The sequence below is a fragment of the Prionailurus bengalensis genome, chromosome C1 (assembly GCF_016509475.1).
Source record: "Prionailurus bengalensis isolate Pbe53 chromosome C1, Fcat_Pben_1.1_paternal_pri, whole genome shotgun sequence".
In the NCBI taxonomy this organism is placed as follows: Eukaryota; Metazoa; Chordata; class Mammalia; order Carnivora; family Felidae; genus Prionailurus; species Prionailurus bengalensis.
The window spans coordinates 13854788-13880102 of record NC_057345.1 but is presented as its reverse complement, the minus strand read 5'-3'; the positions used below and the strand labels follow the sequence as shown (position 1 = coordinate 13880102).

At 47.1% G+C, this 25315-nt stretch overlaps 1 protein-coding gene across 9 annotated transcripts in view; it reads left to right on the top strand.

The window, feature by feature from the left end:
- The window catches only part of UBR4 (ubiquitin protein ligase E3 component n-recognin 4), a 131875-nt gene that overhangs the window by 37579 nt on the left and 68981 nt on the right, over nt 1–25315 (top strand). For 6 of the 9 annotated variants that reach the window (XM_043573900.1, XM_043573901.1, XM_043573897.1 and 3 more), the window contains exons 26-52: nt 1303–1424; nt 2686–2783; nt 3774–3931; nt 4688–4897; nt 6072–6173; nt 6475–6575; nt 6818–7016; nt 7408–7596; nt 8298–8361; nt 9827–10018; nt 10576–10646; nt 10739–10886; nt 11343–11570; nt 12243–12413; nt 14112–14294; nt 15284–15442; nt 15995–16147; nt 16595–16822; nt 17118–17275; nt 18247–18418; nt 18700–18901; nt 20061–20224; nt 20666–20882; nt 21863–22079; nt 22835–22867; nt 24020–24083; nt 24521–24655. In XM_043573900.1, the coding sequence (XP_043429835.1) occupies nt 1303–1424; nt 2686–2783; nt 3774–3931; nt 4688–4897; nt 6072–6173; nt 6475–6575; nt 6818–7016; nt 7408–7596; nt 8298–8361; nt 9827–10018; nt 10576–10646; nt 10739–10886; nt 11343–11570; nt 12243–12413; nt 14112–14294; nt 15284–15442; nt 15995–16147; nt 16595–16822; nt 17118–17275; nt 18247–18418; nt 18700–18901; nt 20061–20224; nt 20666–20882; nt 21863–22079; nt 22835–22867; nt 24020–24083; nt 24521–24655 (4138 nt within the window). The remainder of the gene's footprint in view (nt 1–1302; nt 1425–2685; nt 2784–3773; nt 3932–4687; nt 4898–6071; nt 6174–6474; nt 6576–6817; nt 7017–7407; nt 7597–8297; nt 8362–9826; nt 10019–10575; nt 10647–10738; nt 10887–11342; nt 11571–12242; nt 12414–14111; nt 14295–15283; nt 15443–15994; nt 16148–16594; nt 16823–17117; nt 17276–18246; nt 18419–18699; nt 18902–20060; nt 20225–20665; nt 20883–21862; nt 22080–22834; nt 22868–24019; nt 24084–24520; nt 24656–25315) is intronic. The other 3 variants (XM_043573902.1, XM_043573903.1, XM_043573899.1) reach the window with 1 other exon arrangement.

Sequence of the window (25315 nt, the reverse complement as noted above, 5' to 3'; positions counted from 1 at the left end):
AATAAACACTGCAATTTGCATGCCCTGTAGACTTGTTCTGTGTGATGTTTAAATATTGTGGAATTTGTTTTCAGTGTATAAAAATTGGGAATTTATTCACAAAACAAGATTTCAGTCTTTTCTTACATTGGAAGAGCTGGCAGAACTGGGCTTGACATCCCATGTGACATTAACACACTGGAGTTGAGGAGTGGCTGCCCCTTGTAGCTCTGCCCACCGGGCCCCTTTATGCTCATTTACTTTATCTGGTGTCCGTAGGATTTCACTGTTCAGCTCCTGTTCTTTGGAACTTTTGTGCTGAAAGGGACTCGGATTGTTATAAAGTTTAATGTCTCGGTGTGAGTGTCTTGGAGTAAGTAGAGCAGAGACTATTGTTAGAGGCACAATTTTTGACAATATATGAGCCATAAGCATGAGTAGGAAATGTGAGTGCTTGCTTGTGCCAAGTACTGATCTAGGTACCAGGGATATCGCAGGGTCAAAGGTGACCAAGTCACTTCCCTCTGAGAGCTTGTGGGCTCTAATCTGACCCATTAATTAATGCCAACAGTTTTGTATACTGTTAATAAATGTTCCTGGCAAGTAAGTTTGGGAAGTGCTGAGTAAATATAATTGAACAGCTTTCGAGAAAGTATAGTATAGTTGGCCCTTGAACAGCATGGGTTAGGGGCACCAATCCCCCTGTGCAGTTAGAAATCCGCAGAGAACTTTTGACTCCCCAAAACATAACTACTAATAGCCTGCTGTTGATCGGAGGCCTTACTGGTAACATCAAAACAATCGATTAGCACATATCTTGTATACAAAGGTATCATATCCTGTATTCGTACAATTAAGTAAGCTATTTGTAAAACATAAAAAGATAACCTCATACGAAAACCACGAGGAAGACAGAATATGTTTACAGTACTATACGGTATTTATCGACAAAGATCCATGTGTAGGTGCACCTGTGCAGTTAACACTTAATGTCGTTCAAAGGTCAACCGTACTTCTCAGAGCCTTCAGTATATACATTGCCAATCTTCCAAGGCCAGGGAGAGGTAGGTAGATAGTGTTCAATGTTCGCCAAGCTCATCTGTCCTGGAATTATGTTTTGGGAACATTTCAGAGGATGGGATATTCTTTGGAAACAGTTGCCCATTGGGGTTTGTAGGAGATCAGAAATGGGCAGGTACTCTCAACTATATTTAATAGATTAGGAAACTGAGATAACAGGTATTTCAATTTGTCTAGGGTAGTTTCTCCTATGATGGGAGTAGATTACTTCAGTTTTCATGTAGCCCCCTGTTTTTTCTTCAGAGCCTATTTGCTACAGAACTTTAATGAAGAAGGGTCCACTGAAAAACCATCCCAGGAGAAATTGCATGGCTTTGCTGCTGTTTTGGCTATTGGCTCTAGTAGGTGCAAGGCCAACACTCTGGGTAAGTGAATTTGAAAATGCTATTACTACCATTGAGTAATAGTATAATGCTATTAATACCGTTGAGAATGAGTACTACCATTTATCTGCCTGCCTGCTGACATTTACCACTCACTGGGGCCTTTGTGTGTCAGACACAGCTGTGTGTGTGTGTGTGTGTGTGTGTGTGTGTGTGTGTGTGTGTGTCTGTCCTCTCAGGAGCCCTGTGAAGTATTACCGTCCCCTTTTACTCATTAGGAAACTAAGTCCTCCAAGTTAACTTGCCTGAAATCCTGCATCTTGCAATATGTGGAGGCTGGGATCCAAACCAACATCATTAAACCAACAGCATTAAACTGTTGCTGTTAGCACAGATCTTTGTTCTTGTTTTCTTTTTTCTTTTTTTTTAAGTTTGTTTATTTATTTTGAGAGACGGCATGAGCAGGGAGAGGCAGAGAGAGAGAGAGAGAATGAATCCCAAGCAGGCTCCACACTGTTGGCGCAGAGCCCAACGCGGGGCTCAAACTCACGACCATGAGATCATGATCTGAGCTGAAACCAAGAATCAGACACTTAATGGACTGAGCCACCCAGGCACCTCTGTTCTATTTGTCATTTATAGAGATCAGGAAGATTAGCAAGCTGTCCCTTTGTGCTGGGCAAACCTCTTCCCTTTTTTAGGAATGATCTGGTAGAAATGTAGGATGGGGAAGCAAAAGGACTTGAGCAGGACTGGAGTGAAGGGCGGTAGTTACCCTTTAAATTTATAGCCGTTTGTATTTTCCTGAATGGCAAGCTTTAAATCCCCTTTCAGTGTTCAGGTAGTCTGTCTCACTTGAAGAAATTAAATTCTACTATTTCATCAAACACTGTTCTTGATGTGGATTAAGAATCCCTGTCCTCAGATTTGTATTAAGGAGAAAAGAGGTCAGAGTGCTACCCGTCCACAGAGGGTGTAGCAGAGGCTGAAGAGCGGTCTTAGCCTGACTTGTAGCGACATGCCCCCACTTCACATCTTGTTTTCAGTTGTCGTCTTTATTTGCAAGATTAGAAAGTGAATGTGATGGGAAGTGAAAACCTTATAATCGACATTGTTAGCTATTAAGCAGTTAGTTAGCTCTTGGACATAGTACTGCTCTTGAAACACCCATCTAAGCGATCTTCGTAATTATTTTGACAGCTTGGGCAATGGTGTTTCTTTCTGCATTTGGGCTTGGCTTTAAAATACTATGTGTCATTCTTTCCCTCTGGTGATGAGTTCTCATCCTTCCTGTCGCCTCCAGGTCCCACATTGGTTCAGAATTTACCATCCTGGGTGCAGGCTGTGTGTGAATCCTGGAATAACATCAACACCAACGAGTTTCCCAACATTGGCTCCTGGGTGAGTGTCTGTTCTGGGAATAGAAATGTGGAGCACCAGCTATTCTGTGTTCTGTTCTTGTTCCTTAGGGTGAAACTAGCTGCCACGAGGTCTTGGTATGCAACAGTATATTTGCTAATGATAATCGATGTTTGAATCGATAATCAAAGCCTTGAATTACCCAAGCGGTACCCAGGTGGTCGTTTTGTTAGGAAGTCTGGGTTACCCTGTTAAGTGGACGACCACCTTATTACTATGAGTGTGTTTTTTCGTCTGCTTAAGACTGGGATGTGAAGATGAATTGTATTAAGTGTAAGGTGCTGACAAGATCTAGCATCTGAATTCTCAGAAGATATAAACTGTTTCATTTTCTTTTTAGGAGAAATGTCAGGCACCTACTCCTTTTGTAATGATTTTATACAGTAGCTTTTAGGTTCTGTAGGCTCTTAGAAGACTGTAGAATCTTCTGTCCATTTACTTGACCTTTGTGGATGCTCTAATCAAATTACCTCTATTAACAGATAATTCCGTTGTCACGGTTCTTTGGAAAAGCCAAATATTATAATCTTGTTATCCTGCTTTGTAATCGTGACCCCTATTTACATCACCCGGAGCTAGAGCAGAAGGATCATGAAGATATTTTAACGGAGGCTCTGGGGCTTTGCAAAACACAGATCCTTCTTAATTATGAGAGACAGTAGTCTTAATGTGAAGTATAATGTATTCTAATGATTTGAAACCTGGTATTGGGTATCTTAACTTTGTAATAACATTTTAACTTTTGAAATTTTAAGTTAACTTTGTACTCACTACAAGTTGTTAACTGCTTTCAGTGCTCCACCCCACGTTGCTTCCCAGGATGAATAATAGTATATACTGAGTAGTGCCGTTGTCTAGAAACCTCGGTGGAGGTCTTAGTTTATGTCAGTTGGTTTTTTTTTCCCCCACACGAGAGTTTATCCCAGATAGGTAGACGCTTTTTCTGTTCTTGTCTGTTTTGTTCCCTTCCAGCGCAATGCCTTTGCTAATGACACCATCCCTTCAGAGAGTTACATCAGTGCTGTGCAGGCTGCTCACTTGGGGACACTTTGTGGCCAAAGCCTGCCCCTGGCTGCTTCCCTGAAGCACACCCTTCTCTCGCTGGTCAGGCTGACTGGAGATCTTATTGTGTGAGTACCTACTGCCCAGCCCTCGGTGCTCGCTGTGCCTGCGTCCTGTCGTAGCTAAAGGAAGACGGGATGTAGAGCTGTATAATGATGCTTTTCCTGCATGCCTCGATAGCAGAGAGTATGGTTTCAGAGTAAATAGAGTGTGAGCATTCATCTAGAATGTGATGTGAAAGGCAGCAGGATACCTCCTCCCCTCCTGCAGAAGAGGCCATGCAGGCTTCAAATCATATTGTAATTTTGAGGTGCTTTGGGTCGGAATTTGAAGGTGGCAGTGATGTATTTCAAATCACGTGTCTCCGGAATCATCACGGGAGTTAGACTCTGCTATTGTGGGGCTGGGACAAGCCAGTGGAGGCATGCTCTGTCTTCCAGTACATAGGTCACAGGTGAAGTCCTGTATCATATTGCCTTAAGCGTGGTCTGGATTCCTGGTAGTTCTAGAAGAATTGTCTGGGTTTCTAGTTTAGGTTTCAGTTCATTTTCTTTTCTGAATATTCTATAAAATACATCTTACATTATTTAACATTTTAATAAATGGGCTTTTTACATGGAAATGATTTTTGGTTTTGATAGAATAATGAAAAAGAAAATTTGAAGTTGTATGATTACATCTATGTAAAAAATTAACTGCCAAGGGAAAAAAAGCCTGGGGTAAAAGCTCTCACCCCTCAATAAATGATTGAATTGCCCGGTCCTCGCCTTTGCAGCTAATTTTGGGGGAGTATATCCATTGACATGGTTCCATTTTCTTTGAAGTTGGTCCGATGAGATGAACCCGCCACAGGTAATTCGGACCCTGCTTCCCCTTCTTTTGGAGTCGAGCACTGAGAGTGTCGCTGAGATCAGTAGCAACTCCTTGGAGCGCATCCTGGGCCCTGCGGAGTCTGATGAGTTCTTGGCTCGAGTATATGAGAAACTGATCACTGGTTGTTACAACATTCTGGCCAACCACGCAGATCCCAATAGGTGAGCCTGATCTGAGCAGACATCAGGTTCCTGTGACCTCCTGCTGTTTCCAGTGAAATGTACTGGCTTCTTTATGTCATTAACTCATGACTTGTACTTTTTAATCGAAAGTTCTGTGCTTATGTGTCTTCTCTTAATGATGAATTCTTAAGAATCAGCATTGAGTAAATGGAAGGCTTAAATGGTTCATATTTGGAAACTTTAAGTCACTGAATGGATGCTTATCAAGCACTGTATTAGATATAATGAACCGTACAAAGAACCTTCATAAAATTTCTAATATTTTTGTAACCCTGCTTCTTTCGGAGGTGGGTGGTGTGGAATTAGGTGCTCTTCACCATTGTCTGACTTTGGTAGTTTAGGTCTTAGTGATGTAGATGAGTCGTGAGGAACAGCAAAGTAAGCTGCAGTTTTGTCCCACTGAGAAGCGGACAGATAAAGGGTCAAGTACTGGGGTTTCTGGTCTTTTTGTTGTTGATGAATCCATAGTTTCATCAAGGGCTCCTTTTTTTTTTTTTTTTTTTTCTTTTCCCTCCATTCTTCCCTCTCCTCCCTTCCTCCCTTTCCTGCCTTCTTCCCTCCCCTCCCTTTTTCCCTCTCCTCCCTTTATCCCTCTTCTCCTTTCCTTTCTTCCTTCCTTTCTTCCTTATAATTTAAAACAGCAGCAATGATTCTTTGGACTCTTAGAGATTGAGTACATCTGTTATCTCAGGTTTTATTAACTTTTTAGTTTTTTTTTTTTTAATTTTTTTTTTCAACGTTTTAATTTATTTTTGGGACAGAGAGAGACAGAGCATGAACGGGGGAGGGGCAGAGAGAGAGGGAGACACAGAATCAGAAACAGGCTCCAGGCTCTGAGCCATCAGCCCAGAGCCCGACGCGGGGCTCGAACTCACGGACCGCGAGATCGTGACCTGGCTGAAGTCGGACGCTTAACCGACTGCGCCACCCAGGCGCCCCTTAACTTTTTAGTTTTATTATAATTCAACTTGTTAAACATGCACCGAGTTCCTACTGCACAGCCAGGCTTTATGCTAATAAGTTTTGGGGGAAAAAAACCCAGAATATTGCCCTTAAGGTTTAGTGATAAACTTTGGGTTTTTAAAAATTAATATTAGGAAGGCATTGACACAGATTTTATTTCTGGTAGTTGACTTTTCTTTGTGCTTCTCAGTGGACTGGATGAATCCATCTTGGAGGAATGTCTCCAGTATTTGGAAAAGCAGCTGGAAAGCAGCCAGGCTCGTAAAGCCATGGAGGAATTTTTCTCTGACAGGTGAGCTGTATTTTGTTTTCCTCAGTGAACAGTTTTTGAATGCCTTCTGAAAGTAGTAGGTATTTCTTCTCAGGGAGCACCCAAGGCCTGCTTCAGTGTCTGTACTGTGGGGAGGACTTCGATTCATTGCTGACTCCTTCAGGTTATTGATGAGGGGGTTGACTTCATGAACACCTAGTGTGGTTCATTGGCAAGTGGCCAGTTCCCCTGGGAGAGATGACATTGTGAAGACATAGAAGCGGATGCCTTTTATGTGAGGCTTAATGTGATTCTTCCATTTTTCCCCCCTTCTGCCTCCCAGTGGGGAACTGGTGCAGATCATGATGGCAACAGCCAATGAGAACCTGTCTGCTAAATTCTGCAACCGGGTTCTGAGATTCTTCACCAAACTCTTCCAGCTGAGTGAGTGACAGCTTTTGGTAATCTTCTTATGGGAACTTTGATGTCCGGCTAATACTGTGCCTATCTTCTGCCTGAGTGTAAGCACCGCTTAACAAGTGCAGAGAATCCCTCTGAGAAAGTGTGGAAGGAAGTTGAAAACTTGCTCGAAGCCTTTCCTTCCCCCTTTCCTGGCTCACAGTCTGCGCTTCTCGCCCTTTCCCCCGCCTTCCTTCACTGACCGGAGTCTCTCGGTCTGTCCCTAGCTGAGAAGAACCCTAACCCGAGCCTTCTGCACCTCTGTGGCTCTCTGGCACAGCTGGCGTGTGTGGAACCTGTGCGTCTCCAGGCCTGGCTCACGCGCATGACTGCGTCGCCCCCCAAAGATTCCGATCAGCTGGATGTGATTCAGGAGAACCGGCAGCTCTTGCAGTTACTGACTACTTACATTGTTCGGGAAAACAGGTAGAACACGTGCATTTAGGTCAGGTGTCGCGAAGAGCCCCAGATGAGCGCTGAGAGTATTTGTTACTTTCTTTCCTTCAGGCATTGGTCCTTAACGTTTTGAACGATTCCACAGCTCCCCTCACTAGACTTAAGGAATCTAGTAGAACTCTCCTTGGTTTTTCCCGTGGAAAAATTTTTGCAGTGACTTGGCCTGTCAGTTATCGCATAGGCGAATGTTTTGTGCTCTACTAGCCAGAGTCCGAAACTGGGTGCATGTATATGGCAAGGGGGAGAGAGTCACGTATCTAATGTTTAATTTGCAACGTCTCTTAATGACTCTTACAAATTGAGAAGTACAGTCAGACTCCTGTTGTTTTATTTAACTAATTTGCTATTTCTTTTCTACCAGCCAAGTTGGGGAAGGTGTGTGTGCTGTGCTTCTGGGCACCCTGATCCCCATGGCGACAGAGATGTTGGCCAATGGTGATGGGACTGGTTTCCCTGAACTCATGGTTGTGATGGCCACCCTGGCCAGTGCAGGTCAAGGTGCTGGCCATCTTCAGCTTCACAATGCTGCTGTGGACTGGCTGAGTAGATGGTAAGATGATGAATTTGGAGGAGCCCATCACTCTTAGAGAAAAGGGGGAATAGATCATTAATTGCAAGGTATTTTCTTTGTAGCTTGGAGTGAGTATAAAAAGAAACTTGAGTCTACATTTTTATTGGGGATCGAGGGAGTAGCCTGTAACTGTTCACTTTTTTTTCTTTAAATCCATCAGCTCCTAAGCTTTTTTTAATGTTTTTTTTTTTTTAAGTTTTTTAATGTTTATTTTTGAGAAAGAGGGAGAGAGAGAGAAAGAGAGAGAGAGAGAGAGAGAGAGACCAAGCGTGAGCAGGGGAGGGGCAGAGAGAAAGGGAGACACAGAATCTGAAGCAGACTTCAAGCTCTGAGCTGTCAGCACAGAGCCCGCCATGGGGCTTGAACTTAGGAGCTATGAGATCATGACCTGAGCCGAAGTCGGACGCTCAACTGACTGCAACTGTTCACTTTAGACTGAATCTTTGTCATATCCCTGGTAGGGTTTCCTGTTCGTTACCCCTGGGGGAAGTCTTAGGGAAAGTGATAAGTGTCAGTGATGAGACTGGAACACCCCAAACCTCAGTGTTTTTCTAAGAATGTTTTGGCTTCCCAGTGTCTACAAACTGATGCAGGATTCATGAAGCTACTTCCTTTTCTTTGGTTCCTTAGATGATTTTGTGTCTCTCCCCCATCCCCTTTTTTTTTCCCCTTTGGGACAGCAAGAAATACCTGTCACAGAAGAATGTGGTTGAAAAACTGAATGCCAATGTAATGCATGGAAAGGTAAGCAAAATGCAGAGAGACAGCAGTCGGTGAGTGATGATCCTTACCTTTGTGGTCACATAGAAGGCTCTGCTTCTTACTGGCTTGTGTCCCTGGCCAGCCTGCCTACAATTTCAAAGCCCTGGGAGTGTATAATTCCGAACTGTGTGCCCTTGGGCCTTTGCTGAGTGATGAGGAATGATAGGAGGGAAATAATATGGGAAACAGTATCCAACTGAATCCTTCATAAAACCTGGTGGATTCTTGGTATTTTTAGCTACTGGTGTGCTGTGGAACTGGAGCTGTGTGCTCTGAGTAGGTGTTCTGTGCGGTTACAGACTCTGCCTTCTCAGCTCTAGTCCAGTTGCTAGAATAGTTTAATGTACCTGAAGATTCAGGGCATCTCTGAGAAGGGTTTTGAACTGACAAAAAGTCCACGTTCAGTTGTTCGCCCGCCCCACCACGGACCTGCCATAGGTCACTGAGAGCGGGCAACCGGCCTCTGAGACCCAGCAGCATAGCGCTGTTTATTTCTCAGTAATGAGATGATTTAAATTTCAGTAATTTCAGCCTTTCTTGCTCGTCTTTCTCCTCTGAGTCTGAACTGTCGCTGCAGAGTGAAGAGCTCGGAAGTCTGAGGCCTTGATGCCAGGCTGCTGGGTCCTCAGGCAAGCATGAGCTGCTGGCAGCTGTTCGCTGGAAAACTTGTGGCTTCATTTCCGAAGCTGTTCCTCTCTTACTGCTTTCACTTAAAAGTCTTTCGCTAATGGTTAGAAAAAATTGCTAATGGTAGGGAGAAAGCCAGCGAGAGCCTATTCATACTTTGAATCTAGTCTGTTTTTCCTTTCTTCATTTAAATTGAGGTATACTTGACAGGTAACACTGTATCCGTTTCAGGTGCACAGCACAGGGATTCACTGTTAGGGCGTGTTGTGGAGTGATCCCCACAATAAGGCTAGTTGCTGTCTGTCTCCATATGTAGTTCTAAAACGTGTTTTCCTCGTAAGGAGTTTAGAGATCTGCTCACTTAGCAACTATCAACACGTCATACATTGTTAGCTGTAGTCGCCATGCTGTGCTTTATTTACACCCCTGTGACTTATTTATTGTATAACCGGAGGTTTGTGTCTTTTGAACCTCATTCATCCATTCTCCACCCACCGCTCCCCTGACTCTGGCAACCACCAGTCTCTTCTCTGTATCATTTTCTTCTCTTTTTCTATTTTCCTGACGAGAGTTTTACTTCATTTCATAATTTGTAAAGGGTTGTCTTTGTGCTTAAGGATGAGTGAATCCCGTTAATTCAGTACAGTGTATTGACTGGCTACACGTGGCCATAGTGCTCAGAGGTGAGGAAGTAGATAATTGAAGCATGTGGATTTTCTTTTATACCATTTCTCTGATTGCGGGCTTTATTGGGAAAAGTCTGAGAATCGGATATGGAGAACTGAAGTTTCTGTGACGGGGTAGTGGTCTTCTCTTCTAGCATGTGATAGTCCTGGAGTGCACGTGCCACATTATGTCTTACTTGGCTGATGTCACCAATGCCCTGAGCCAGAGTAATGGTCAAGGCCCAAGTCACCTCTCGGTGGATGGGGAGGAGCGAGCCATTGAGGTGGATTCAGACTGGGTGGAGGAGTTGGCCGTGGAAGAGGAGGACTCCCAGGCTGAGGATTCAGTAAGTACCACGTAACCATCCAGGTAACCCTGCAAGGTTAACAACGGTGACCGGCACTGACAGAGCTCATGCTAAATAAGCTTTTGGCCTTCTTTTATGGCCCTGTGAGCTTCAAAACTCTCCTGCTCCTGCCTGCTTTCTCCCAGTTTACATGACTAATGCCAGACTGATTTTCTAGTCTGCAGAGCAGGCTGGAGGCATCTAATCTCTTGGGGAAAAGACTATTTAATAAGCGCATGGCTTCTTCCATCCAGAGTCACTTATCCTGTAGTCGTTCAGTTTTTGTATCCTAACTACAGTCTTAGAGACAAATTCCTCATGGGGATGGTGTGAGCTCACTTGGACAGAAAACATAAGATTTATTTATTTTTTTTCTAACCACAAAACTATAAGCTCTCACCCAGAATTGTAGCACATTTATAGCCTGTAGATTATTTCCAGGGGTAGATTTTACTGGCTGTTTCTGAACGGACCATTTATTCTCCATAGGATGTATTTCTGTGGGGGCCTGTGTGGAAGAGTATATTTCTGATTAAAAAGATTTATTATCTTTAAAGGATGAAGATTCTCTTTGCAATAAACTCTGCACTTTCACGATCACTCAGAAAGAATTCATGAACCAGCATTGGTAAGAGTGGTTCTTTTTTTCAGAAGGTGAGGATTTGCGGGGCCTTGGCCTTGGCACTGCTGGGCTCATTTGCCGGTTCTTGTTCTTTGCAGGTACCACTGTCACACCTGCAAAATGGTTGACGGGGTGGGTGTGTGCACAGTGTGTGCCAAGGTGTGCCACAAGGATCATGAGATTTCCTATGCCAAGTATGGGTCCTTCTTCTGTGACTGTGGAGCCAAGGAAGATGGCAGCTGTTTGGTGAGAGTTTGGAACATTCGCTGGGCTACAAAGGGTGACGTGTTAGTGACACGGGAATGCTGACGCCAGACTGGGTAATTCCCATGTCACCTTCATGGTGGCCCAGGTCTAGGAGTATGTTCTGCTTTTGTCATTGATTATGGCCTAAGCACTTCACTCAGAACGTTAGACCTTGCAGTGTCCTTAAACAGCTTGCAGTTTTTCCCAAAGACCTGCCACAGTTTCAGAAGTTGTAACCAAGACCTGTTGCTGTGAATGGGTTAGGGACCCAGTTAGGTGGATACCTGTCAGCTGGATGTTAGATATTAGGTGAAGATGAGAATTCAGGCATCTGGTTATCATTTAAATGGTTAGCCGATTTCTCCGCCGGGTCCAGATTTTCCTCCAAGGTCTTTAGCAGTGTTTCAGCTCTGTTTGTGGGTAGAGCTCAGAATCTCTGACGTTTTCTGTCCCTAGGCGCTGGTGAAGCGGACTCCCAGCAGTGGCATGAGCTCCACCATGAAGGAGTCAGCGTTTCAGAGTGAGCCCAGGGTTTCAGAGAGTCTGGTGCGCCACACCAGCACCTCCCCAGCTGACAAGGCCAAAGTCACCATCAGCGACGGAAAGGTTGCTGATGAAGACAAGCCCAAGAAGAGTAGCCTGTGCCGCACGGTGGAGGGCTGCCGGGAGGAGCTGCAGAACCAGGTGGGGATCTGGTGGTGCCCGGTGCGGTGGGCGGAGTGCAGAGCCTGGCAGGTGGGTTCGTGAGCAAGCCGGGCAGCTCCCTGGTGGGGCCGACAATTGGTTTCTCCTTTCTCTGAGTTTACTCATTTTCATAGGACAGGCGTGGGTAGGACGTGTCGTCAGCCCCTGCCTCATAGGGAGGGGTTTAAGGACTGAGGGGTACTGTGGGGGTGTGGGGGAGGGTGAATTTTAGTTGGGTAATACTCTAGAGCACTTTTCTTGGCCAGGGTTCCTCATCTGAAGCAGAGCATACAGAAAGTGATTTAAGTGATTATTTTCTTAGTTTTCTCAGGGATGGCATGTAACTAGAATGATTCTAGATGTACCAGAGAGAAGATATCATAGGTGATGAAGGCGTTCTAGCATTAGGGTGTATACACGGGACTCCTGGTTTACAAAGATGGCTCTAGAGTTTGTAGCACAAATCCAGTATCATGGAGAGAGAGGGAGAGGGAGAGAGAGAGAGAGAGAGAGAGAGAGATGGCTGGAAGATGGAATCGGAAGTGAGGAAATTGGATTCTAGGTTCTGGAGGTAGTTACTGGCAAGATTATTATGATGAGTATGACCCATTATTTTTCTGTGTGTGGTTTTTTTGTTTTTTTTTTTCACTTGTGTATTTGGATTTTTCTCAGGCCAATTTCTCCTTCGCTCCTCTCGTGTTAGACATGCTCAGTTTCCTCATGGATGCCATTCAGACCAACTTTCAGCAGGCTTCAGCGGTGGGGAGCAGCAGCCGGGCTCAGCAAGCCCTCCGGGAGCTGCATACAGTGGACAAGGTGGTTGAGATGACAGACCAGCTGATGGTGAGTGTGTCCAGAGCACCACATTGACAGACATGCCATGGTATGCCGGGTACTCTCAGAAGTGCCCTTAGGACAGTCAATCCCCAGCCATCCATTGTGGAGATCGGCGTGTGAAGTGTGTCTTTTAAAAAAAAAAAAAAAATTGGGGGCGCCTGGGTGGCTCAGTCGGTTGAGCGTCCGACTTCGGCCCAGGTCATGGTCTCACGGTCCATGAGTTCGAGCCCCGCGTCGGGCTCTGTGCTGACAGCTCAGAGCCTGGAGCCCGTTTCGGGTTCTGTGTCTCCCTCTCTCTCTGCCCCTCCCCTGTTCATGCTCTGTCTCTCTCTGTCTCGAGGATAAATAAACGTTAAAAAAATAATAATAATAAATAAATAAAAAACAATTTTTTTTTTTTGATTTATTTATTTTTGAGAGACGGAGCACAAGTAGGGGAGGGGCAGAGAGAGAAGGAGACACAGAATCCAAAGCAGGCTCCAGGCTCCGAGCTGTCAACACAGAGCCCAACATGGGGCTCAAACCCACAAACTGTGAGATCATGACCTGAGCCGAGGTTGGACCCTCAACCGACCAAGCCACCCAGGCGCTCTTGAAGTGTGTCTTAAAAGAAGACACAAAAGGTCATTTGGACCAACCCAGTAAATAAGTCCCCTTTTCAGTTCATAAAAATGTATCAACGCCCGGGGCGCCTGGGTGGCTCAGTCGGTTGAGCGTCCAACTTCGGCTCAGATCATGAACTCATGGATCATGAGTTTGAGCCCCACGCCGGGCTCTGTGCTGACAGCTCAGAGCCTGGAGCCTCCTTTGGATCCTGTGTCTCCTTCTCTCTCTGTTGCTCCCTTGCTTTCTCTTTCTCAAAAATAAATAAAGATTGAAAACAAAATTTAAAAAAAAAATGTATCAACTCCAGGATATGAGGAATAACATTTGGGGGCAATTGTAGTAGTTAGAAGTTTCTTCTGTATAATAAAGTAGAAAACCTTTTCTCCCCTAAGGTTCTGCTGGCTTGCATAAATAGTGTTTGTCATCTTCTGCTTCTACCCTTTAGGCAATTCTATTTCTTTATATGAAATGGCTTATAAGTTGTAAGTTATTATCCACTTTAAAACCTGCTCAGCACTGAGTCTAGGATTTCTGGCGTGTTCTGCGTGTTCTCTTTAGTAGCAGCGTAAAGTAATGAAAATGGCGTAAGGTGTGCTTTCGAAAGGGAAACGTACAAACGAATGAGGTCTAGGAATAGAACTCACAAGTCATTTGGAAATGCACACAGGTATATATACACATATATTCTGGTATCTTATTAAAAACAAGTCAGTTTTACACTAGTGGTTTTTAGACTTTCAGCTATTAAAGGTGAAGTTAAAAAGTATTGGGTTTGTGTTGGTGATCTATAAAGTTGCTGACCCAGTTTTCCCAGGTTAGAGCAATGAAAAACATTTCATCCGTTATCACCACTCTTTGACTTAACAAAAAGGGGGGGGGGGCATTTTAACATTTTTGGAAGGCAGTATTTTGTATTAATTAAATTTAGCCTTATGAAACATTCAGTATCTTGTTCTTTCTGGGTTGGCAATAATTTTGTCCATAGCTTAGAGCCTGGAACCCGCTAGTTTTGAGTGCATTGTGCAGTTTCTCGGTCACGTGAATAGCGGGTGAATCCATTTGATCTCTTTGCCTTACTACTGCTTCCTTCTCTGCCAGGTTCCCACCTTAGGCTCCCAGGAAGGCGCCTTTGAGAATGTTCGGATGAATTACAGCGGAGACCAGGGCCAGACTATTCGACAGCTCATCAGTGCCCACGTGCTCCGGCGGGTGGCTATGTGCGTGCTCTCCTCCCCACATGGGCGCCGCCAGCATTTGGCTGTCAGCCATGAGAAAGGCAAGGTGAGTTTCCGGTTCCTTCCCGCTCATTTTAGGTCCTGTTTGTCTTAAGTGCTTAAGCAAAACAGATTGCTCCAGTTGGCCCTCTGGGAAATGTTCCGATTGGCAATCTGGGAAAAAGTCTTTTGGGGTCCGGTAGTGTTTTAGGGGACAGAGCTCAATCAGCACGAAGCCTGAGTTCGTTGATCACACTTAGAAGCAGTACGACTAGAACAGAGATGCTGTTTCTGATGAGTAGTTTCCCTGTCAAAACCTACCCTTCAAGTTCTCAGAGAAAGGTAATGACTAGCTGTTACCTAGGCCAGCGTGGCTCCCGTTCTTGGCTTGGTATGGTCCTGCTGGAGGGAGGGCACAAACCAAGAGATAAAGGTCTTCATGGGAAGAGTCAGTGTTCTTTATTTAGTTCTTGCCTGCCCTCCTGGCCCACTGACGACACAGGGAAGTTTATGTCGTTTTATAGAACAAGTTAGAAGTTGGAAGGGTAGTAGGTATCTTAACTCAAACTCAGCGTTTTTTTTTGGGTTTTGTTTTTTTGGGTTTTGTTTTTTTTTGTTTTTTTGTTTTTTTTTTTGTTATTCTGGCTTTTTTTCATCACCAGAAAAGTTGTTTTAACTTAAGTGAAAAACTGGAAATCCAAATAGTCTGTAAGTTCCCTCTAAAATACTTAAAAAAAACCCAAAAAACAAAAAACACACCCCAAACTTGTTTAGAAAACTAGAAAGGATGCTAGTATGTAGGAAGTGGTTAATTCTTGTCATGACCTGAATATACGAAGAGGAGTTGGTTTCTTTGCTCTCCTCTTCTGTCGTCACTGGAAGGAGGCAAGGAAGGGCATCCCATATCTCATCCCGGAGAAAGAGAAGCTGATACTGGTGTAGGTTTCTCCTGAGACACTTAACTGCGGAGCGGTACCCATCGAAGGAGCTTTTATCAGGCTCTCCGTCCTCTAAGAGGACAGGGGTAAGAATACATTGGCGATTGTTCCCTTGCAGATCACCGTTCTGCAGCTCTCTGCACTCCTGAAGCAAGCAGATTCCAGCAAAAGGAAGTTGACTCTGACCCGCCTGGCTTCCGCCCCCGTCCCCTTTACTGTGCTGAGCCTCACTGGCAATCCCTGTAAGGAGGACTACCTTGCCGTTTGTGGGCTCAAGGTAAGAATCGGGTCCAGGTTCGACCACTTCGTGCTATTGATCCCACTCCTCTTCTCTCCCCTGTTGTCAGTACCGCTTTCTCATACTCACTGTCAAGATTAAAACCTAGGGTTACCCGCGTGGCTTGGTCAGTTGAGCGTTCAGCTCTTGATCTAGGCTCAGGTCCTGATCTCACAGTTTGTGGGACTGAACCCCACGTCGGGCTCTGTGCTGATGATGTGGAGCCTATTTGGGATTCTCTCTCTTTCTTTCTCTCTGCCCCTCTGGCGTGCACGCTTGTTCACCAAGTAAATAAAACTGTAAAAAGAACTCTCCTGTTTTGCATGGGAGAGCCCTTTAAAAAAAAAAAAAAGGTTAACACTTAAAAGCCTTTCAAATGTAGAAGAAATCTTTTCCTGAGTTTCTTTCAGATTTCTCTTGTATCAGAAATGATTTTTGTGTGTTTCGAAACCTGAATATCTCCCTACCTGAAGGCAGGGAATGTTACGGAAGACTTGAGTTAGCCTACTTTCCACCATCTTCTAACCAGTCTGTTCCCTAAACCCTCTCTAGGACTGCCATGTGCTGACGTTCAGTAGCTCAGGCTCTGTTTCGGATCACTTGGTGCTACACCCCCAGTTGGCAACGGGCAACTTCATCATTAAAGCTGTGTGGTTACCTGGTTCGCAGACGGAGTTAGCGATCGTCACTGCGGACTTTGTCAAGGTATAGTTAGTGCTCATTGATGATGTGGTCCTAGAATCGTTTGGTTTTTAAATCCAGAATGTCTGATCTCCATTATGTGCTAGCTTCTCCCAGAAATTAAAGGTGAGCGACCCTAACATTGTGTTGCCTTTTGTTATGATGCTGAGCTAGAGCTTTCCATCTGTAGGCTTTATGATACCGATTCTGGTGGTTCTCCTGTACCTAGTGCATGACTATTACTGTACTTATCACAAAATTTGTAGATATGTGTCTCTCCCCTGGTCATTCCCTGAGGGAGAGTAGAAAGATGTTTGTCTTTGTGTGTTCTGTGCCTGACACAGATGCTTGTGGGATGGAGAATGAATGCTCATTACTTGCCAGTGGCAGGTCTTTGAATTCTCCAGGATAATTTGGGGGTGGGCTGAAATAGACCTCCCTTATTTGATCTTCCTTCTTTCTGTCCTGCAGATTTATGACCTGTCTGTCGATGCCTTGAGCCCCACCTTCTACTTTCTCCTACCGAGCTCCAAGATAAGAGATGTTACCTTCCTCTTCAATGAGGAGGGAAAGAACATCATTGTTATAATGTCTTCAGCTGGTTACATCTATACCCAGCTCATGGAAGAGGCCAGTAGTGCGCAGCAGGGCCCCTTCTACGTCACCAACGTGCTGGAAATCAACCACGAGGACCTGAAGGTTCGGGCGGATGTTGCTCTCTCCTCTTCCAGATCTAGCTAGCCTAGCAGCTTCTCTGTTGTTCTTTTCCCTCTTGCCTCCTTTTCCCCAATAGCAGAAACTCTTGTCCTTTAGGACCAAACTGATTCAATGTGAAGTTCCATGACTCTCGTGGTACTTCTGAGATTTACCCAAGGGACTCAGATTACGAGAACCTGTGATCATGATTTAAAACTAGTAACCAGCAGAGCTGGATGCTGGTCCCTGCGGCACCATGAGAGGTTAATGCAGGTGTTGTGTGTCTTTGCCCCGACAGGACAGTAACAGCCAGGTGGCAGGTGGTGGTGTGTCCGTCTACTACTCCCATGTGCTGCAGATGTTGTTCTTCAGCTATTGTCAAGGCAAATCGTTTGCAGCCACCATCAGCAGGACGACTCTGGAAGTGTTGCAGCTCTTCTCCATCAACATCAAAAGGTGGGAAGGAGCCGTGTTCAGGAAGCTGTGTTCAGCTTCCGTGATGCCCACATTCAGCGGGAGCTTCCCCTGGCCCGGTACTGGCATCTGCTGGGGATCTGGTGAAACTTACTTTCCTCCCACAAGCCTTTCCCTTTTGTGAGCAAGAGGCACCTAGTGTTGGCAGGGTGGCTGTTGGCATGCTCTGTCCTCTGCCACGCAGACCCCAAGCTATGAGAAGAAGTTTGGGGACCGCTGTCACTCAGAAGGGAAAAGCTGTAGTCGAGGCAGCAAATCTGTGATGACTAAGTTTTGAAACGGGAATGTAAGTTGCTTCCAGACACCCATGTGCCAGAATGCCCTTTAAGTTTCCTTGCTGGGGTAGTTACTGATCAGTAAACGGAACATGATGTCAGCAGTGGGAGTATGGTTGGAGTTCAGGGAGTAGAGGCTTGCATGAGGTGTCCTGATGATAGAGGTGTGCGTAAGGTGGCAAGTGTTTATTTAGAGAGCAGGGAGAAGAGGCTTAGGCTCTGTCTTTCCTGCCTGCCCTTGAAGAGCCATTAGAGTGCTATAGGCACCATTTCTGTCCTCTGTTTTGTGAAACATTAGCTGGTTGGAGGTGAAGGCAGATGGATGCCATTCACACAGAACTTGATGTACTTGGAGATTCTTACTAGGACCAAGGATCATGCCTTAGGCAGCTCCATGGCCTATGCAGTTGACAGCCTCTAGGCACAGGGGGCCACCTCTTCCCTCAGACAGTGGAACCTAGCAGGGGAGATTTTTAAGTCAGGACTCCTGCTGGAGGTACACCGTGGGGTATATGAGAGTATATACATGGCTCGAGTAAAACTGAGGCTCGTGGGTAATTTGAGTCCCTGGACAAATACATTGCTCTGGGAATCAGGTATTTAGTCAGTATGGCCTATAAATCAAGAGAAGGAAGTCAGGATTGGTACCCTGACTGTGGCCGGTTTTGTCATCTGCAGTTCCAATGGTGGCAGTAAGACGTCTCCTGCCCTCTGCCAGTGGTCCGAGGTGATGAACCACCCTGGCTTGGTGTGTTGTGTCCAGCAAACCACAGGTGTGCCCCTGGTAGTTATGGTGAAGCCAGACACTTTCCTTATCCAAGAGATTAAGACTCTTCCTGCTAAAGCAAAGGTCAGTGCCAGATTCTTCCACCACTTGGCTGTGAACCTGGTCTCATTTTCTGTTTCCGTATTTGTATATTATGTCACTTCTCCAGCTCTTGCAGTAGAAGTGGTCTATCAAAGAATTTTCACCCATTTTCTCCTAGATGCCTTTTCTTTGTTACTCTTCTGCACCCCCAAATGACTGTTACTCTTCCGCACCCCCAAAAGCTAGTTGCTTCTCTGCCTTTTTTCCGTAGGTTCTGATCTATAGCTGTGGGAACTCACACCCTCCTTTGTCCCCTCCGCCAGATCCAAGACATGGTTGCCATTCGGCACACGGCCTGCAACGAGCAGCAGCGGACCACCATGATCCTGCTGTGTGAGGACGGCAGCCTGCGCATTTACATGGCCAACGTGGAGAACACCTCCTACTGGCTCCAGCCGTCCCTGCAGCCCAGCAGTGTCGTCAGCATCATGAAGCCTGTGCGAAAGCGCAAGACTGCTACCATCAGTAAGGCCCCTCCTGGAAAGACCGGTGGGGGAATGGGGTTGGCAGTGTTCTAGACGAGCCCCGAAACAGACCTCAATGACTATCCGTGGGGAAACGGTGACTGTCCCGCTTGTCTGTTCTATGAAGGTAGAGATAGGTGCTAGCTGATTTCCCAAAGGAAGGATCAAGTTTCCTAGGGCCACCAGTGTTCTTTGTGGCTTTTAGAGACCCATCGTGCAGCTGGCCAGCACTCCCTGGCTCTCCACTTCAGGCCAGCGCTTCTTAGGTGCCTGGTAAAGAATGATCCTGTGGACCTTGTTGGAGAGCTTTTTCTCTGGGTTTGGGAACATGGCCTGCCTGATGTGAGGCGGAGGGTGGAACTGACGGAGGATAGATTGCTTCCGTTGGTCCGTTTCTTACCAAGCAGTGACGAATCCATCCTAGATCTCTGAGCCGGGAGTCTCACTCCTGACTGACAGAGGACTCTTGAGGGTGTGAAGGCTCAAACTCAGAGTGAGTGACTCCGGTTAAGCAGAGCTACCGAAATTTGTTCTGGAGTCCATGTTTGAGATGACAACGCAGCTCATTCTCCTGTAGAGAAGTAGTTTCTATTGTGTGCTTTATTTTTTTTATTATTTATTTTCAATTTAGTTAATTAATTAATTTATTATTAGTTTTTAACGTTTATTCATTTTTTGAGAGACAAAGAGAGACAGAGCGTGAGTAGGAGAGGGGCAGAGAGAGAGGGAGACACAGAATCCAAAGCAGGCTCCAGGATCCGAACCAACAGCAGAGCCCAGTGCGGGGCTCGAACTCCCCAACTGTGAGATCACGACCTGAGCCACAGTCGGATGCTTAACCGACTGAGCCCACCCAGGTGCCCCATGTTTACTTTAAATAAAACAGTCATGAGGGGAGCCTGTTGCTACTAGCTGTACTCCATACCACACGCAAATTCTTTGTCCCACCGGGTTGTGTTGTGGTTAGGGGTGACGACTGTTGGACAGCTAGCCCTGTGCAGGCATCGTACTGAGGCACACGTCGTGATCCCGGGTGTCCTGCAGAGATTGATTGGAGTGTTGGAGTGTGGGCTCAGCCTAGGAGGCGCTTTACTCATGGAGTGGGTGCAGAGGTGGGAGTGTGCACTGATGCTCTCACACGCTGGTGCTGCTCCCCACAGCGACCCGCACGTCCAGCCAGGTGACCTTCCCCATCGACTTCTTTGAACACAACCAGCAGCTGACAGATGTGGAGTTTGGTGGTAACGACCTCCTGCAGGTCTACAATGCGCAGCAGATAAAGCACCGGCTGAATTCCACCGGCATGTATGTGGCCAATACCAAGGTGAGGACTGTGCTGGGCTGGGTACAGTGCCCGGGTGGAAGGACCTCATAAACCGTGTGGTTCAAAGACACATCCTCTCTTAGGATGCGAGTGTAAAACATATGCTTACAGTCACCCTTGATTCCAGTTACGTGGTCCCTGGAATAAATGGCTATTTTCACTTCCACGCAGAAGGGTTCCCGTTCCAACGTTAGCCACGGGGTCACTGTGTAGAGGGCAGCAGGAGGTGGTTAGTGATGAGAAAGTAGCCTGCAGTTGGAGACTGTCCACTCCCTTGCCTCTATTTTTCTATCCTTAGAAGTAAGCAAGTCATTACCAAGGCGTTAGAAGGATAAAGGACTCATCTGGGGTCGCATGCTTCAGCACCTGTAGGTGAAGGGTTATACGTTTGCCCCCAAGAACTCGTGTTCATTCTCTGATGTGCGCCTTTCCTCCCTCTAGCCTGGCGGCTTCACCATTGAAATCAGCAATAACAACAGCACTATGGTGATGACAGGCATGCGGATCCAGATCGGGACCCAAGCCATCGAACGGGCCCCATCATACATTGAGATTTTCGGCAGAACCATGCAGCTTAACCTGAGTCGCTCGCGCTGGTTTGACTTCCCCTTCACCAGAGAAGAAGCCCTGCAGGCTGACAAGAAGCTGAACCTCTTCAGTGAGTCGCCAGCTCCTGGCACGGCCCACCCTTCTCACTTGGCTGCTGACTTGGGGGCCACTTCTCTGTGGCTCTCTAGTATTCTGGGAACCCTCTGCTCTCTGCTTCTCAGTGGTCTCTGCCATCCTGAAACCCTGAGCTTCACTGGAAGTGGAAAGGAGGCAAGGGGGTGGGGGAGGGATGTACAAGAATGGGGAGGGTTAGCTTCTGTTGGGACTGGCTCAGCCTTGCTGGAATGGCTGCCTGCATGGGTGGGCAGAGAGGAGGCAAGATAAACACACAATCCCCAGGTTTGTTTGTTCGTTCTTCTTTCTTTTCTTTCTCCCTTTCTTTCCTTCCTTCCTTCCTCCCTCCCTCCCTCCCTCCCTCCCTCCCTTCCTTCCTTTCTTAAGATTTTATCAAGTAATCTCTATACCCAGCATGGGGCTTGAACCCACAGCCCTGAGATCAAGAGCTGTGTGCTTCACTGACTGAGCCAGCCAGGCACCCTCACCAGGCTCTCTTAAAGCACAGATGCCTGGCCTTGTGCTATCAAATACTTTAAGCTCTCAGAGTACAAATCCGTGAGCTTTTCACAAGTCTAGCACTTTTCTGTGCCATTTACTGGCCCCTCTTGCTCCTAGAGATAGTTGATATCGGTATGAATGATGACAACCTGTGCTTTGAACCAAGGGAGCACTTAGAGCTCCCTGCAGGTGGAGGGCGGCAGATGCCCGAATCCCTATAGCACCAGAGGATTCCCGCGGTGCTTCCCAGGGGCTCTTCTGAGAAGCGGACTTCTAGGCCTTCGGTCACAGGGAGGGGCTGCTTCATGCTTCATCACCGTCTCCTCAGGGTTAAGGTGCTGTTCGAGTCTCAGGAGACAGAGTTCTTCCGTACCAAAAATCGATGGGATTTGCTGCCTTGTCAGGTCTTGGGAGGCGAGGTGGTCACGTTAGCCCTTTAGAGAATGTGCTTTCCAGAGGCTTCTCTTGTTGCAGTTGGGGCCTCGGTGGATCCAGCAGGTGTCACCATGATCGATGCTGTAAAAATTTATGGCAAGACTAAGGAGCAGTTCGGCTGGCCTGACGAGCCCCCGGAAGAGTTCCCTTCTGCCTCCGTCAGCAACATCTGTCCTTCGAACCTGAACCAGAGCAATGGCACTGGAGACAGTGACTCTGCAGCCCCTGCCACCACCAGTGGAACTGTCCTGGAGAGGTACTGACACCGGCAGGGGTTGGCTCTGGTCCTCACCACTTTTCCCTCTCCCGGCACAGCCTGTCCCGAGAGAGTCTCTCAGAACTACTGGGTCCAGCCTGCGAGTTTCAGGTTGTTACACAGCCCTGTGCCCCCTTAGCGTACCAACGGAGCCTGGAAACCTGCTCAGGGCCGTCTGGCTCCAGTCTGCCTGGGGGGGGGGCTTCTGTGCCTTCTCTTAATGCTCAGGTGCCCTTTGGAGTAGCCAGAGAGACTGCTGAGTAGAAGATGCTTAAGCCAGTGTTAGAGATGTGGGTCCAGTCTTGCTGACATTATAGGGGAAGATCTTCCGGTTCATTCCGATTTCATCGTCTTCTCTTTCTCTGCAGCAGCCAACTTATGTGGTAATGGCGCTGCTGGCAAGGGGCGGTCTGCTGCACCTGCGGCGGAGTTCACAGCCTCCTGGCGCTCCCCCCAGTGGCCTTCTTAAGCATTGCGCTTGGCTTCTTTGTGCTAGGGGCCGCTGGTTTGCCGCGGTAGACAAGTGACTCATGATGTAAGACGCCGAGTTTCTTACATTGTAAGTCGGAAAGAATAGCCTGGCTTGGAATCATTGCCTCCCACCACCAGCCTCCCCACTCCCTTTTCTCTCTCTTTCTCTTTGTTTCCCCCCCCCTCCCCTATTCTTATATTGTTTGCTTAGGATGTGTTTCCAGGTTTCTCTGAGCTTCACATTTTTTTCCTTTTTTTTTTTTTCCCTTTGCTTCTCCCCCAAGTTCTGAAACTGAGTCCCTAACCAAGCTGGACCGGTTAGTATGCCCTCTTTCTTTTCTCTGCACGGGTGAGTGTGTGCCAGAGAGCAGTAACCAATGGTGTGGCTTTGCGTTGATCCTGCTTCTGTGGAAGAGTCCTCCTGCTTCTTTCTGTTCTGGTCCTTGCATGGCTGCCGAGCTATCCCGTGTAAGAGTGGAGTGTGTGGAGGGTTGTGCGTGCACACTTGGTGTTGGCCTCTCCAGAACCTCTTAGTGTGCTCTTCCGTACCCCGCTCCTCTCCGCTCCTTCTCCCCAGTGGGTGAGCAGGGGACGGGGGCGGGCCGTAGGACAGCGGGAGAGTCCTAGTGTCTGACAAGCCAGCGGACAACTTGTTCTGTCCAACTGCGTTTTACGCCTCGGGTCCCTCTTCCCCGGCTCTTTGTTGCCTTCCTCTACCCTTTGACCTTTTCCCCTCCAGCTACCTTCTCTATACCTTTCCCTCTCTGCCCGGAGCCTCAGCATCAGGATGTTGGTCTTTTTACCAGGCCCCATTAAACTCACAGGAATAAGCCCTGGGGAGCATGTTGCTGGGTACCCTTCCACAGTTGGGTTTCCTTTTTCCCAGGAGAAAATGGCTCCGTTTTCTAAAGGTGCTTTGTTGCACCCTTTGAATGTTGGCAGTTGGCATGCTCCTGAAAATGCCGTTTGTTCTCTCCCCGTACTTAGGGACTCCTAGGAAGTGCCTTTGTGCGTTTTCATGGAGGTGTGAATAAAATACTACCTTTACCTTCCCAGTGTAAGAAGATGGCTTTAACCTTTCCGTTTGTGTATCCCTTTGCCTACCTATGTATGGGCACCTGAGCTTCGGGTCCCATTGCAGCAAGACTGTTAAGCCCCTCTCAGTGATCCCTGCCACAGGCAGCAGAAGGAAGCACACTTATCCGCTTTGAGGAAGAAAAGCCCTGTCTTTCAGTTCCGGATTATGAACGTGGCCTCAGGTTGATCTCCAAGCAGGAGCCAGGTTTCTTCTGGCCTGTAACACAAGGAAACGATATGCATGGTGCCTGTGGCAGGTCTTATTGTGCTTTGATTTTGTATTTGGCATTCATTAGCTGTCCCCAAGGTCCCTCCGTCTATAGTTTGCACAGGCTAAAGCACAACTGGAGAGAAGGGTTGTTGTACTCAAGCCAGCTTTTCTGTCTCCCTAGGCTGGTTGTGAGTTCTTTAGAAGCCCTGGAAAGCTGCTTTGCTGTTGGCCCGATCATCGAGAAGGCAAGTGACTTTTTCAAAGTATATGGGAGCTTTCTGAAGAGGCGGGAAGTCAGTGGAGTTGTCAGAGGCCCGAGGCCTTGCAGCTAAAGAATATTTATAGCATAATCTTGATTTGCAGAGAAGCTCCAGAGAAGTCTTTGGCTTAAGGCCTTCTGTCCTCCTTTTGGGGGGATCCATAGCAAGGGCATTTCATAGAGTCGGATGAGTGCTGGTAGAAAGAACGCTGTTCCAGGAGTCATAGGCTTGGACTCGATTCCTGCTCCCGTGTTGTGGGAGGATTGTCATTTCTGAAAATCTTCATCTTGCTCTCAGCAGTCCGTAGAGCATAACCTAGCACTGGTGGCCTTGGAAAGAGGAAGGGGGAGGGCAGAGCGTAGACCGTTCATTCCGCATGGACTTGGTGGGGTTAGTGAGAACTCTGCTGTCTTCTGCACCAGGAGAGAAACAAGAATGCAGCCCAGGAGCTGGCCACTTTGCTGCTGTCCCTGCCGGCACCTGCCAGTGTTCAGCAGCAGTCCAAGAGCCTCCTGGCCAGCTTGCACACCAGCCGCTCGGCCTATCACAGCCATAAGGTACTCATTCCCTCCCAGGAAGCCTTCTGCAGAAGTGGAGGTTGTGGTACTGACGGGGAATCAAGTGAGCTGACTTCTCACGTGGCAAATGCGGAGGGGAGTGTGAAGTCTGGTGGGGAAACGACCCCACTGAGATGAGACCCATCTAAAGTCTCTCCTGGGAAATTAATGACTACCCCTCAAAACTGATGACAAGCTGTCGGATGGGCCCCTGGTTTGCACGGAGTTTTTGGCCACTAATAGCATCAGCAAGATCTAAGAAAGACTGGGGGTGCTTTCCCTGGAAAAGTGTGAGGACTCGGGAATCGCGGAGATCCTCCTCCAACTGTGGCACAACCCTAGATTAGGTGTACTTGCTTGTGGGGAGATTGCCAAATGGTTGTTGGAGAGACTCTGAGGGGGAATCTGGGGGCAGGGGTGGGTGTGCAGGGGGAAGAGAGGGGGAAGTCTCACCTATAAATGTAAGTGGTGGCGGAAGGCAGTAAGTGAGACCAGTTGCCATAGATGGAAAAGGTGACAGATCAAGGAGGAAGAAGCCAACAGGCCAGATGCCATGGTTAGCATTGGTGCCTCTAACCCAGAACACCGAGAAATTCAGGTTTCACCTGCTGAACCTCTTGAGGAAAGGCAGTTTAGAAACAGACTCTTTGTGATAGGAAC